Source organism: Lepidochelys kempii, chromosome 10 (assembly GCF_965140285.1).
Source record: "Lepidochelys kempii isolate rLepKem1 chromosome 10, rLepKem1.hap1, whole genome shotgun sequence".
NCBI lineage: Eukaryota > Metazoa > Chordata > Testudines > Cheloniidae > Lepidochelys > Lepidochelys kempii.
The window spans coordinates 79,028,291-79,043,114 of NC_136389.1; the positions used below are offsets into that span (position 1 = coordinate 79,028,291).

General features: G+C 51.3%; 1 protein-coding gene across 4 annotated transcripts in view; it reads right to left on the reverse strand.

Annotated features, from left to right (window-relative positions):
* The window catches only part of DPP8 (dipeptidyl peptidase 8), a 62,339-nt gene that overhangs the window by 28,423 nt on the left and 19,092 nt on the right, over nt 1-14,824 (reverse strand). For all 4 annotated transcript variants that reach the window (XR_013636454.1, XM_073304357.2, XM_078854680.1 and 1 more), the window contains 4 exons: nt 8,383-8,445; nt 7,152-7,421; nt 3,779-3,891; nt 864-1,037 (listed from right to left, as the gene is read on the reverse strand). Coding sequence is in view for 3 of the 4 variants with exons in the window: in XM_073304357.2 (XP_073160458.1) it covers nt 864-1,037; nt 3,779-3,891; nt 7,152-7,410 (546 nt within the window). In the remaining variant the exon portion in view is untranslated. The remainder of the gene's footprint in view (nt 1-863; nt 1,038-3,778; nt 3,892-7,151; nt 7,422-8,382; nt 8,446-14,824) is intronic.

The window sequence follows — 14,824 nt, forward strand, 5'->3', positions numbered from 1 at the left end:
CACATCGACAACAGGAGCTAAACTGTTACTCTGTTCATCTCCAAAAAGATGGATGGTTTCCATTAAGTACAGATACAAGTGTTACTGGAAGGTACAGTAGCCAACTTCTACTTGCATTCAAATGCTGGGGCTTAGCGCGAGAAGAATCCAACCTTTTTTGACCAAGAAAAACATAAAATACCCACATGCTGCCGGTAGGGAAGCTTCTGCTGCCACTGTGCCTACTGCGTGGTTCCACAGATGCCACGCTAACGGCCTTAAGACAGACACCTTTCATCAGCACTAGCAGAAAGTCAGCTTGTTTACAAAGGCTCACTGCACTTTAAAAAATTGCATCCTGATGGATGACCTGGCTGAAGCACGTAATAGCCTCATTTGCTAAACCCACTGAGAATGCAGCAGCATCCATCAGATGATATGATTAGACTGACATCAAGCATTTGTTACATTAAAAAGAAATTACTCTGGCTTGGAAGTCGGAGTCCAGCTTCAGCACTTAGGCGGCAGTGACCCCAGCTGCTCTTTCACAAAGTTCTCTATTCAATTCTTCAGCCCAATCTAATGAGTAGAAACCTTGTAACAAGTAATTTCACGGAACGACTTTTACAGTCTCCAGATTTATGATTTAGTGTTACTATGCACATTCCTTTCTCCTCTTCGCCCATCTGCTCAACATTACTAGCCGTCGACTTCACGTGATTCCCCCCCACCCCCATCTCTAGAATGCATTTCAGTGACCCTCAGCATATTTGTACATCCGGAGCTGGCTGCTTGATCTACAAATCTCAACGCCTGGACTCTTCTGCAAACAAATTCCTGACACAGTACATTAACATAAGGATTAGCAATGTACTTGAACTCACAGTAAATCCGTGAGGGCCGCCGTCTTTTACGTGGTAAATTCCACTGCCAGCCTGAAACAGAAAGGTGCCGCTTTCTCTGTGATAATCATAAGAGGCAATTCCAACTGTCCCAATGCGCTTTCTCTCTCGCAGCAATTCTTCTTCGCGGGAGTACATCCCGTAGTCTAGGGAAGCCTGAATAGGGAGAGAGAGGAGAACTCATCTGGCTTGCTCTACTTTTTACTTGTTCTTCTCATGTACAGAAAGCATCTTCTCTGGCACCAAAGAGCCAAAGATGGCTGGCTGCTTGAGTCATATTCTAGCATCTCTGGCAAACAAAGAAACGTGTTAATCTAATGAGAATCCCACTGGCTGCAAGCAGCCTGCTCATTCTTGAGTCTCCGTCCTCGTACCAGTAACTTTGGGCCAGGTTCAGATCTCACATCATTGTAAAGCCGGTTGTAATTCCGCTACTAATTTAAATGGTGTTAGTCCCAATTTACACCGGGGAGAACAAGAGCAGAATAAGGCCCTGTCTGAGCAGAAGTCCTGCTGATATGAGGTAGAGGTAAGAGTCTGATCAATAGTGCCCCTTTGGGTGGAAAAGAGGGTAGGAGCAGATAGTGCCCCTTTGGCTTTTTAGCAGTCTGGGAAGTCTCCCCGCAACAGTCTTTGGGGATCTTATTTGAACCAGGGCAACAAACGTTTGTGATGTCCCTCGTAGACACAGCCATTTTCTTTGTAGGATCTGCGCTACCCTTTCCCAGTATCGGTGCATGGGCAGACATAGGCCAATTCTGTCTCAGGAGTTTTACATACACCCTTTTGAGCCAATGAACAGGAAAAGAGAGAAGAATGTTCCTTCCTGCTGGTTTCAGATCTGATTTCTCAAAGGAAGGATGGAAGCCAAAAGTGACCTCTGGCTGGCCTACACACAAGTTGCACTGGTTTGACTTAGGGCTTGTCTACATGAGAAAGTTGCACTTATATAACTTGAATTGTTCTAAACACAGTCAAACTGGTGCAGAAAGGCTGTCTGGACACTCTCAGTTCAGTATAAGAATAGCTCATTTTGTTTTTTTTTAAACCTGCTTCTAATCAATTTAAGCCGGGGTGGCCAACGTGAGCCTGAGAAGGAGCCACAATTTACCAATGTACATTGCCAAAGAGCTACAGTAACACGTCAGCAGCCCCCTCATCAGCTCCACTCCACCCCACTCCCGATCAGCTGTTTGGTGGTGTGCAGCAGGCTCTGGGGAGGGGAAGGAGCAAGGCTTGGCAGGCTCAGGGGAGGGGGCGGGAAAGGGTGGAGTGGGGGGCAGGGCCTGTGGCAGAGCCAGGGGTCGAGCAGGGAGCACCCTCCGCCCCCGGCAAACTGGAAAGTTGGCATCTGTAGCTCCAGCCCCGGAGTCGGTGCCTAGACAAGGAGCCGCATATTAACTTCTGAAGAGCCGCATGTGGCTCCGGAGCCCCAGGTTGGTGCCCCTGATTTAAGCAAAACCAAAATAAGCTGCTCTTACACCAAAATAAGAGCATCCATAGAGCTTGTTAACTTTCTTGTGGAGATTTAGTTAAATTGTTGCAAGCTTCAATGTGGACACACAAACTGGTTACACTGGTTTTGCTTGCCCTTACTTGCTGCAAGCTAAACCAGTATAAACCAGATTTCAATGAATTTAAAGCGTATCCATACAAGATTGCGCCAATTTAAATAAATCAGTTTAAAACTCACCCCCCTTTCGTTAAAATTAGGCAACTGTGTGCACAGACCAGGCGCTAGAATGAGCAAGCGTCTGGAAATGCCTAGGGAGCTCTAGGTTTACAAGGGAGATGCTGCCTTAGGAGAAAGAAGCAACCTGGGCCAGAATGGTGCTCAGAAAGCTGCACAGTTTGTCCATTTTTGCTTCCAGACCCAAAAACCTAGTGAGAGTCGATTTTTGTTTTCAGCAAATCACTAGTGAGTGCTTTACTGCTATACAGACAAGGTCCACACACCAGGCATGTCTGGCTGGCAGCTTGATGGTTACGAGGCAAACAGAACGTGTTGTAAAAGAATTAAAAATGTCAGCGGTGACTAGAGAGGAAAAGTAGTAACACAGAGTTTAACTAACTCGAGCCAAGATCCACAGTGATCAGCTGGGAGGGATGAGAGCACCACGAGCATTTTTAGTAGGACCTACAGCCTCATGAGGGGACAGACTGGTAACATCCAGGATGCTCACGTCATAGCTAATGCAACAGGGGCAAGTCCTGCCACCCTTCCACACCAGAGGACTGCTGCAGGTTTGCTGAGGGGAAGGACAAGGACACAGGGAGACCACATAAGGGGCACGTACCACCTGTGCACTACTGAGTGTAGCTCGGAACTCCAACATGAGGGCCAGAAGCAGCTGGGGGATTAAGTATATGGATCAATAACCCCCTCCACTGCATGGTATTCACTGTGGACTCCCATAGTCTTGCCATTGACACAGCAGCCATACAGTAGACTGGTAGAGGAGGATTTTGGGGAAGGCAAAAGCTGTAACACCTTTAAACCAACTGTATCAGAAGTCACCTGGACTCATTAGAAGTGAGGCTTCTACAATAAGTCCCTTGCTCTTCCTTCAGAAAAATTACTACAACAGATCTGCTGGAAGCTACATGCAGCAATTACAACCCCGGCAGGGGGAGCAGAAACCACCCAGAAAAGGATTTTTTTTTTTTTAAAATGATTTATGCATGTTGTAGCCTTTTGTAAAAGTTGACAAGATAAGATCTTTTTAAAATTTAACAGTAAAGCGCTTAGCTAAGCACGAGGGAAAGTAAAAACGTTTAAGACCTTAAGACATTCACTGCACAGCCTGTTGGTGGCTCACAACTGCAATAACTCCAGCTTGCCTGAGCAGCATGAATGCCTGCCATGAGGGAAAGAAGGTGTCATCATGTTCACGTACCTGAAAGAGATCCAAAAGGGGTTTCCAGGAAAGCATTAGGACTTCAGCTTTGTTTATGGTTTTGGGAATTTCCGAATAGAAAAGCGTGTTCTCCCTGTTCTCGCCAGACATGGCTATAAAGAAAAATAGTATTCATTCCCAGTTATTGAAATATGACAAATGCTCTCCCAGGAGTTGATAAAGACAAACCAAAAGACACAACAGCAGACTGAGCAATTGCCTTCCTAAGGGGGAACCACTGAACGTCTGCACATTGCAGCCTCATTCACAGCATGGGATGGTGGGGAAGGGGGACGCTGCAAGCAGAAAAGGAGGAGGTGCCTGTAGGTGAAATTTTGGAACAAGGCACCATACCAAGCACACAGGCATGCTGCCCCCTAGCACACTGACATTCCCTGGAAAGTCTATATCAGGACCTGTTACTGAGGGACAATTCAAAATCAAGCTCCAGAAGCAGGGCTTCTTAATTATTAAAAGCTCTTTGCCGGATTACAGAGTCACGCCCCTTGCCTGAAATGGTACGTCTACACTGCAGCTGGGACAGCAAGCCTAGGCATACCCAGGCTAGCTTTGCTTAAGCTTGCTCATTAAAAATTGGAGCGTCGCGGCGGTTGCACAGGTGGTGGCATGGGCTAACTGCCTGAGTGCATACCTAGGGTCTGGAGCAGGACTGGACTCCGGTGGCTAGCCGGTGACACTGTGGCTACACTGCTATTTTTAGCAAGTTAGCTTGGGCATGCCTATGTGTGGTGCAATCCCTGCTCCTGATTGCAACATAGCCATACCTCAAATGAGAGGGTTTCCAGCTACCTTTTGATGGGGTTTCTCCCTCACCCTCAAAAAGTACACTTGTTAGACAAAACAAATCCACACATTTTTAATCTTCAGCATGGGGGTTGGACTAGATGACCTCCTGAGGTCTCTTCCAACCCTAATATTCTATGTTTTATAACCTTTGGGGCCAACTCCTACTCAAGTTAATGGGAGTTTTGCCACTGACCTGATTAGCAGCAGGATTAGACCTAGTTACGAATCACTTTCAACATAACAGTCACTCTTCTGCCTAAACATTCTTTACCTCCTTTTGTTAAAAGGAGCCCATAAGATTTCTCCAAAATGAAAGAACAATTTCTCTTTATTTTTCATTGTTTACTTTGTCTCTAGTCAGTTTCGCCTTCCCCTGTTTCAGACAGACGCTTTCCCATTATTTGCGTGGGTTTTTCACGCAGCAACAACAGAGAAAGGTATACCTTTTAAATATATAAAAGATTGCGATAGTAAAACTACAAGGAGCAGCAGGGTAGGTGCAGTTCCTGATTTCCTGTTTGGATATGTAAAGTTAAGTAAAGACTTGGAAAACCGCTATCATGGTAATAGGGAGTAGGCACCCACACACACAATTTCTTTGCTTGATAAAGTTGCCATCCCTCTCCCTTCCCTTCTGCTTGTTAAGGACTGATAAGCGTTGCAGCTGCATAAGGAATGTGGGTGTCTAAAGAAAACACTTCTTTACTCAAAGGGTAATCTCCCCCTTCCTTCCTTTCCCAGCTACATAGATGAGCTTGGGGTCATGGCTCCTTCCTCCCCTCCCTGCGAACTGCTGAGTAAGGGAATTTTTGGCTACAACTACTGCAAAGAAATGCATCTTCAAGGTAAAAATGGCTGTATAATATGCTTAAACAGTAAACAGGGGCGGCAATAATCATATTCAGTATATAGCTATTAATATTCATTGTATGGGCGTTCATATTACTCAATAAGGGCTTTGGGGGTGTTGCAACAAATGTAGGTATTTATATACTAACTTAGATAAAAAAAAGTGTGCCGTAACTAATCCAGTGCTTGCTCGACAACTGGGTCGAGGGGAACAAGTACAGCAATAAAGAAGCCCATTTACTCAATCCGCCTCTGGGTCCTCCTGCTCAATCTCTAAAAATTACTTTAAAAGTACTGCTATAAATGGATGAAGTGTCAAATTAACCATGTCCATGAAACTGCCTCACCAGGGTGCTGTGAAGGCCAGTTAAAATGTTACTAACTCCCATTTTATGAGAGGGGAAACTGAGGGGGACAGATCATCAGTTTCAGGTTTTGGATCAGCTTGTGGGCAGACTGTGCCCCCATGTGGCACTCCATGGATTTCATTGAGGTTCCACACCTTCATTCTGAATTGCTAATCAGACTCTAAGGGTACATTTACACAGGGATAAGAGACACACAGCACAGCTGTGGGTGGCTCAAGACAGCTGACTTGGGCTCGCAGGGCTAAAAATTGCTGTTTGGACTTTTGGCATTGGGTTAGAGCCCAAATGTTTACACAGCAGGTTTTCATCCCTGGAGCCTGAGCACCATGAGCTTGAGTCAGCTGACCCAGGCCAGCCGCAGGGTTTTCTCCGCGTGTAGACTTTCCCAAGAAGCAAGCACTGAAGTCAGAATTCAGCTCTGGCTCTGTTTTCTGAACAGGGCTTCACCACTCCCTGTAGACTGGATTTTTCATGTTTACTACTGTGGCTTTTGGACAGAAACCACAAAACCTGCTAAGCCCCGCCCCCATCATCTGCAGTACCTTTCACACTACAAAAATTACATGGAAGTACTAAAATTGGCACAGCATTGACTTAGAACCCCAGATTTACCCAGTTTAAGTGAACCACAATTAGTAAAAATGAGTGAGAAGTGAGGAGAAGAGGCCAACAATTTTAATACATCCATTCACGAGAGAAGCCAAAGATAACTACAGGAAAAACAAAGCATTTCATTTGTGTAAATATATATGTCCCCATTTCTACATATCCTCCCAGCTATCTGCAGTGACCCTGGAAAACATGCTCCATCTGGAACAGCGGCATTGAGGTGTCTGAAAATTATGCTTACAATTTCTCTTTTTAGGAGGCTAACATGCAGATATGCTCTTTTCCCCCTCCATCAGGGTGCAAGCAAATAGGAAAAACAGATCAAATTCTACCAATGTTTGGGGGGGGAGAAATCAAACTTATTTTCAATAGACTCAAGTCCATAACAATGAGAGACATAAGCCCAAAAAGACCTCCACGGGCGGCCACTCCATCTCCCCAGCTAGTGCAGGGCTGTTCCCGAAAGAACACTTTCTAATTCTTTCTCCAGTTCTAAGAGTCCCAAGAGATGACGTTTCCACCACCCTCCCCTCTTTCCTTTGGAAGATTTTTTTTCACAAATGTTAAGGCCTGAAAGGACCAGGACGATCAGTTAGTCTGACCAGCAATTGTAGCATCAAGCCCATAACGAGCCCTTCTGGTTTTGCTGTCCAATACATCTTATTCACAGGAAGAACACGAAAACCACCACTGAGGTTGTCTGGGTTTGAATCAAGACATGGGTCACGCAAGCAACTTACCCAGATAGTAGACCCTATCTGAATGGAGTCCTTCAGGGTCATTTTTCTTCACAAACGTGAAATCATGAGGAGCCTTGGCCACCATGTAGCCATGGTATTTCCTAGTGTCTGTGAGCAGTTTTTTAAGCTGACTCCAGGAATATCTTTCTACATAGAAGGGTTCCAGTGTTGGCTGCTCCTCTGCCTCAGCATGCTCCTCGCTTTCAGACGTTCCAAAGATTTCAAGACCCAGCTGTTCAGTTTCCATGGCTGCTGCCATGTTGCATGTTTCTGGAAGAACGGGACAAAGGGGACACTTCAGACAGCTGCCTTTTAGCATGCTAGCAAATATACTCCAAAAAAGAAATAGCCCAGCAAAAACAATACAAGCAAACTGCTATTTCAATACAAGTTTTAAACAGAGATTTTTATTTTGGAAAATACCTTGTCATCATTCAGGCCCAAACCTTTAAGCATGAGATGTGGGGATGGCATTAAGAACTTTGCAGATCAATGTATATTTTATATAAAGTTTTCTACTTTTGTTAAATAGGTGCTTACTCTCATTTTACGAAGGAGGTACAAAAACAATTCCTTGGTTCTTCTTTGTTAAATCTTGCAGGATTACTTTTCTCTGTCATTATCCTGCATAGGTTACCTACCTTTATAGTATAAGCCTATATTACAACCAACAATGACTAAGGTTGTGCAGCAGTCAGGGGGAAAAGTTTCCAGATACTGTATATGGAGCCTTCCAACCGTGCACAGTTGACCAATGCAACCACATGACCTTATTAACATTGTCCTCCTCCTTGCAGTCACTTGATAAGTCTTCTTTCAAGTTAGATCGTAAGGGCAGAGATCAAGTCTACTCTTGTGTAGCGCAACCTGATGCTAACTGGGGCCTTTGTGCACTGCAATGCTGCTACTGCTAAATAACAATGATGCAAATATTACCATAACTGTTGACACTCAGGTTCAACATTCCCTCTACACAAGACAGTGCCGTGCCATTAAGTTCCAGTTGAGCAATGTGAACATCCAGCATGAAGCCCAAGTCTTGTTTTGTGTTTTTCTAGAGATCCATTTCAGAAATTAACAAATTGAGCTAATGTTCAGTTTGCCAGGATGGAGAGCCATCAGCATGGAAACTGAATTGCTTGTTCGCTCCTAGAGGAGGTCCCTTCAGTGCAGAGGAAAGGGGGAGGGGGGCACCATAGGAACGATGGTGTTGCCATTAAGCGTTACGTACCTCTTCTAGGGACAGAGAGGGCTCCAGCGTACAGGAGTGTCAGTCCAGCACTTTACACAGACACTGAAACAAAAATAAATAAAATACTTTCTTTTATAAAAAGAGTGCCATGTTGCTACAAATCCCAGTTATACCACAGAGCTACACAAGTCCAAGCTCCCATGCAACTATAATACACACACACACACACGTGTGTGCCTGACATACACAACAACATACAACAGGCGAGCTGAATAACAACTGGAGACCAGCCAAAGTTGCTGGGTGTGACCTGAACCCCAGCCCATTTTAATACAAACAGCTAAAATTCAGGGGCCTGGGGAGGGCGTGTTTGGAAAAAGTTCCAGTTTGGCCCCATCTTTGCAAAACAATCATATTATCGAGAGCTTATCATCCATAGATCTCAAAGCGCTTTACAAAGGAGGTTAGCATCATTATCCCCATTTTACAGATGGGGAAATTGAGGCACAGGGAGAGGAAACGACTTGCTGGGACTAAAACCCAAGTTTCCTAATTCTCAGTTTCCAGCCACTAGGCCTCTCCAAATAAATCTCTGCCCTATTTTTCCTTTGTCCAGGCCATTTACAAAGCATAAAACGGACAGCAGAAATAAAATGCCTCCTCCATCACAATCAAAGCACATTTGGAGAGTGTCCAAAATTTTACCCAGGTTAAAGCAATGCTTTGCTCATAACCTAAAAGAACTTAAGACATGCGTGGGCAAACTTTTGGCCCGAGGGCCACATCGGGGTTCTGAAACTGTATGGAGGGCTGGGTAGGGAAGGCTGTACCTCCCCAGACAGCCTGGCCCTTGCCCCCTATCTGCCCCCTCCCACTTTCCACCCCGACTGCCCCCCTCAGAACTCCCAACCCATCCACCCCCCCCCGTCCCCTGATTGCCCCCTCCCGCCCCTAACCGCTCCCCAGGGATGCCATCCCCTATCCAACTCCCCCTGCTCCCCGTCCCCTGACAGCCCCACCCCATCCAACCGCCCCCTGCTCCCTGTCCCCTGACTGCTGCCCGGAACCCCCTGCCCCTTATCCAACCCCCCCGCTCCCCGCCCCCTTACCATGCCTCTCAGAGCGGCAGGAGCTTGCAGCCACAGCAGGAGAGGCGGGCCGGAGCACTGGTGGCGCAGCGAGCTGAGGGGGGACAGCAGGGGAGGGGCCGGGGGCTAGCTTTCCTGACCGGGAGCTCAAGGGCCGGGTAGGACCATCCCACGGGCCGTAGTTTGCCTACCTCTGACTTCAGAGGTCAGACCTCACACTTGCATCAGAAGCCTCTTGTATATTTTGCAGAGTCCAGCAAAATTATTCCTGGTTATTTCTACCCACCTACCTGGGTAGGTTTCCAAAATTCTGGTTTTCAACATACACATAAAAAGCAGCAGCAGCTTTTAACAGGCAGATAAGCATGAAAAATGTCTACCCACATAAAAAGCTGAAGTCAACGGGATTTTACATAGGTGCAGGGGTCTGCCCACTCACAGCTGAATTTGAATTACAAATGTCATCAGCCCCTTTCACTCAGTTGACACTCGTGGACGCCCCTCCCCACCCTCTTCACTCCCCTCCCAAATATATTTAGGACATCAAAATAACACTCTCTTAAGCCCGCTTAATGGCATAACTGCAGCCTACACAGAGGATGGAGAGGTAGTGAGGGATTAGATGCCCACATCTGTGTCTCCGCATTAACCACCACAGAACAATATCTTATGAATAACATCCTTTGGAGTGGCTTAGCTGTGCAAGTGTCAGGCAGGTCAGGTTTTAGAGCTTGCTGAACACCCATACATCTGCCCACACAGTCAATTAGGAAGACATATTTTCTTGTTACAGCTACGACTTCTATGCCATTCAAACGAATTAGAAGTCAAGAAAGGATGCTGCAATAGGAGAGGAAGCTGGAGTATGACCAGCCAAAAACAAACAGCTTTCAGGCTGTAAGAGTCAGGGGTCTGAGGCATGGCTGGCCCTGAAAGCTGCCTGGCAAAGGGTGGCAAAAGGGATCACTTCCTCTTTTGGAAAGGGAGGCAGTGTTGCTTAGAAGACAGAGCACTGGGCTGGGAGGCAGAAGATATGGGTTCTATTCCTGACTTGATGCTGACCTGTTTGACTTGCCAAAGTCCACCTCTTTCCCCTCCTTGTGCCTCAGTTTCCCCACCTGTAAAATTTAATCAGACTGACCTCCTTTGTACAGCACTTTGAGACATATGGATGAGAAGGGCTGTATAAGAACTTGTTATTAATATTTCTTTGCTGATTCTTAATTAATGCCCTCTCCACCCTGATCTCTCAGTATATTAAGTGGAGGGTAGAGAAAGGCTATAGTAACTGCTTTGGGGGTTGTGAAGAATATGAGATACCTAAATGGAAGGCCTGAGATCCCCCCCCCCACCATACTTTAAATATCCCTAGTGTTAACCGGAGTGTGAGTGGGGTGAGGAAAGAAACCACTCAGGCCTGACTGGTCTCTCTGGAGGGTACTGACCCAGCTAGGAGGCTCTGTCCAAGCCCTGTTGCATTTTATTCTCATACTTTGAGCTGGGTATTCCCAACAGCCTTCCCCACCTGGCAGTGCTGTCTGCATAGCAGCTCCCTGTTCAAACATACCCTGCCAGAACGCCCCTACTGTCATGACCCATCTGGGGAAGGGTCCTGCATGTGAGTGGTAAGTCAGGGGAGAGAAGAAGTGGGTGCAGGCATGTGGGGCACAAAGAGAGAGAGAGAGAAGCGAAACATCCTCCGGGTGGGGCACAGGTGCGCATGGGCAGGGAGACCATTCCTGCAGATAAGTCACTTGGCACTATAAAGAGTATGAGAGTCCAGAAGATAAGGCCCTCACGGGAAGAGCCCTTTAGAGGGAAAGTGGGGAGGAGAAGTTATTACAAAAGACTTTACGTAGGCAGAGAGTGAGGGAGAGCATGGGGGCTAGTGTGGGACCAGCAGCGGGGAGCAGGTGGGCACGTGTGTGTGGGGGGGGTGTATGGAGCCCTGCAAGGTCGGGGGGGACAAAGTGTGGGGGTTGTGGGATCTGGCAGGTGGGAAGGCACAGCAGGGATGCGTGCACACATGTAGCAGGGGGAGGAAGCACAGGGGGAGTCCAGAGGTGGTGGCAAGGAAGCCCAGCCATGGGTGTGTAGCCCCGCTGGAGAAGGAACACAGGAGCTCTGTGTGCGTGTAGATTTGCAAGGTTGTATATGTGGGGAGCACAAGGATTGTGTGTAGCCCTGAGGGGGGATGGGACAGAGGGGGGTTGTGGGAGGGGGAGCATTCTCAAGGTAAAGAGACGCATGTGTTGTGGAAAAGGGGAGCGCTGTGTGTGTGTGTCGCCCTGCAGAGGGGGATATGGGGGGCAGTGCTGTGTGTATGTGTAGCCCTGCAGAGAGGGATCCGGGGGGGGGGGGGGGAGCGCTGTGTGCGTGTGTCGCCCTGCAGAGGGGGCTATGGGGGGGAGCGCTGTGTGTGTGTGTCGCCCTGCAGAGGGGGATATGGGGGGGCAGCGCTGTGTGTATGTGTAGCCCTGCAGAGAGGGATCCGGGGGGGGGGGGGGGAGCGCTGTGTGCGTGTGTCGCCCTGCAGAGGGGGCTATGGGGGGGCAGCACTGTATGTGTGTGTAGCCCTGCAGAGGGGGATACGGGGGGGGGGGAGCGCTGTGTCTGTGTGTGTCGCCCTGCAGAGGGGGATATGGGGGGAGAGCGCTGTGTGCGTGTGTAGCCCTGCAGAGGGGGATACGGGGGGGGGGGAGCGCTGTGTCTGTGTGTGTCGCCCTGCAGAGGGGGCTATGGGGGGGGGGAGCGCTGTGTGTGTGTGTGTCGCCCTGCAGAGGGGGATATGGGGGGGGAGCGCTGTGTGTGTGTGTCACCCTGCAGAGGGGGATATGGGGGGGGAGCGCTGTGTGTGTGTGTGTCACCCTGCAGAGGGGGATATGGGGGGGGAGCGCTGTGTGTGTGTGTCGCCCTGCAGGGGGGGATACGTGGGGGGGCAGTGCTGTGTGTGTGTGTCGCCCTGCAGGGGGGGATATGGGGGGCAGTGCTGTGTGTGTGTGTCACCCTGCAGAGGGGGATATGGGGGGAGCGCTGTGTGTGTGTGTGTGTCGCCCTGCAGGGGGGGTTATGGGGGGGGGCAGTGCTGTGTGCGTGTGTAGCCCTGCAGAGGGGGATATGGGGGGCAGTGCTGTGTGTGTGTGTCGCCCTGCAGAGGGGGATACGGGGGGGGGGCAGCGCTGTGTGTGTGTGTCACCCTGCAGAGGGGGATATGGGGGGGGCAGCGCTGTGTGTGTGTGTCGCCCTGCAGGGGGGGATACGGGGGGGGGCAGCGCTGTGTGTGTGTGTGTCGCCCTGCAGAGGGGGATACGGGGGGGGGGGGGGCAGCGCTGTGTGTGTGTGTCACCCTGCAGAGGGGGATATGGGGGGGCAGCGCTGTGTGTGTGTGTCGCCCTGCAGGGGGGGATATGGGGGGCAGTGCTGTGTGTGTGTGTCGCCCTGCAGGGGGGGATATGGGGGGGCAGCGCTGTGTGTGTGTGTCGCCCTGCAGGGGGGGATATGGGGGGGCAGCGCTGTGTGTGTGTGTCACCCTGCAGAGGGGGATATGGGGGGGCAGCGCTGTGTGTGTGTGTCGCCCTGCAGAGGGGGATACGGGGGGGGGCAGTGCTGTGTGTGTGTGTCGCCCTGCAGAGGGGGATATGGGGGCAGCGCTGTGTGTGTGTCACCCTGCAGAGGGGGATATGGGGGGCAGTGCTGTGTGTGTGTGTCGCCCTGCAGGGGGGGATATGGGGGGGCAGCGCTGTGTGTGTGTGTCGCCCTGCAGGGGGGGATATGGGGGGGCAACGCTGTGTGTGTGTGTCGCCCTGCAGAGGGGGATATGGGGGGGGAGCGCTGTGTGTGTGTGTCGCCCTGCAGAGGGGGATACGGGGGGGGGGGGCAGCGCTGTGTGTGTGTGTCGCCCTGCAGAGGGGGATACGGGGGGGGGCAGCGCTGTGTGTGTGTGTCGCCCTGCAGGGGGGGATACGGGGGGGGGCAGCGCTGTGTGTGTGTGTCGCCCTGCAGAGGGGGATACGGGGGGGGGGGGGGCAGCGCTGTGTGTGTGTGTCGCCCTGCAGAGGGGGATACGGGGGGGGGCAGCGCTGTGTGTGTGTGTCGCCCTGCAGGGGGGGATATGGGGGGGGGCAGTGCTGTGTGTGTGTGTCGCCCTGCAGAGGGGGATATGGGGGCAGCGCTGTGTGTGTGTGTCACCCTGCAGAGGGGGATACGTGGGGGGGCAGTGCTGTGTGTGTGTGTCGCCCTGCAGGGGGGGATACGTGGGGGGGCAGTGCTGTGTGTGTGTGTCGCCCTGCAGGGGGGGATATGGGGGGGCAGTGCTGTGTGTGTGTGTCGCCCTGCAGGGGGGGATACGGGGGGGGGAGCGCTGTGTGTGTGTGTCGCCCTGCAGGGGGGGATATGGGGGGGCAGCGCTGTGTGTGTGTGTCGCCCTGCAGGGGGGGATATGGGGGGGCAGCGCTGTGTGTGTGTGTGTAGCCCTGCAGAGGGGGATATGGGGGGCAGTGCTGTGTGTGTCACCCTGCAGAGAGGGATATGGGGGGGGCAGCGCTGTGTGTGTGTGTCGCCCTGCAGAGGGGGATATGGGGGGCAGTGCTGTGTGTGTGTGTCGCCCTGCAGGGGGGGTTATGGGGGGGGCAGCGCTGTGTGTGTCTGTGTAGCCCTGCAGGGGGGGATATGGGGGGGGCAGTGCTGTGTGTGTGTGTCGCCCTGCAGAGGGGGATATGGGGGGCAGTGCTGTGTGTGTGTGTCACCCTGCAGAGGGGGATACGTGGGGGGGCAGTGCTGTGTGTGTGTGTCACCCTGCAGAGGGGGATATGGGGGGGGAGCGCTGTGTGTGTGTGTGTGTCACCCTGCAGAGGGGGATATGGGGGGGGGAGCGCTGTGTGTGTGTGTGTGTGTCGCCCTGCAGGGGGGGATATGGGGGGGGAGCGCTGTGTGTGTGTGTCACCCTGCAGAGGGGGATATGGGGGGGGAGCGCTGTGTGTGTGTGTCACCCTGCAGAGGGGGAGATGGGGGGGAGCGCTGTGTGTGTGTGTCGCCCTGCAGAGGGGGATACGTGGGGGGGCAGTGCTGTGTGTGTGTGTCGCCCTGCAGAGGGGGATACGTGGGGGGGCAGCGCTGTGTGTGTGTGTCACCCTGCAGAGGGGGATACGTGGGGGGGCAGTGCTGTGTGTGTGTGTCGCCCTGCAGGGGGGGATACGTGGGGGGGCAGTGCTGTGTGTGTGTGTCGCCCTGCAGGGGGGGATACGGGGGGGGCAGCGCTGTGTGTGTGTGTCGCCCTGCAGGGGGGGATACGGGGGGGGGCAGCGCTGTGTGTGTGTGTCGCCCTGCAGGGGGGGATACGGGGGGGGCAGCGCTGTCTGTGTGTGTCGCCCTGCAGGGGGGGATACGTGGGGGGG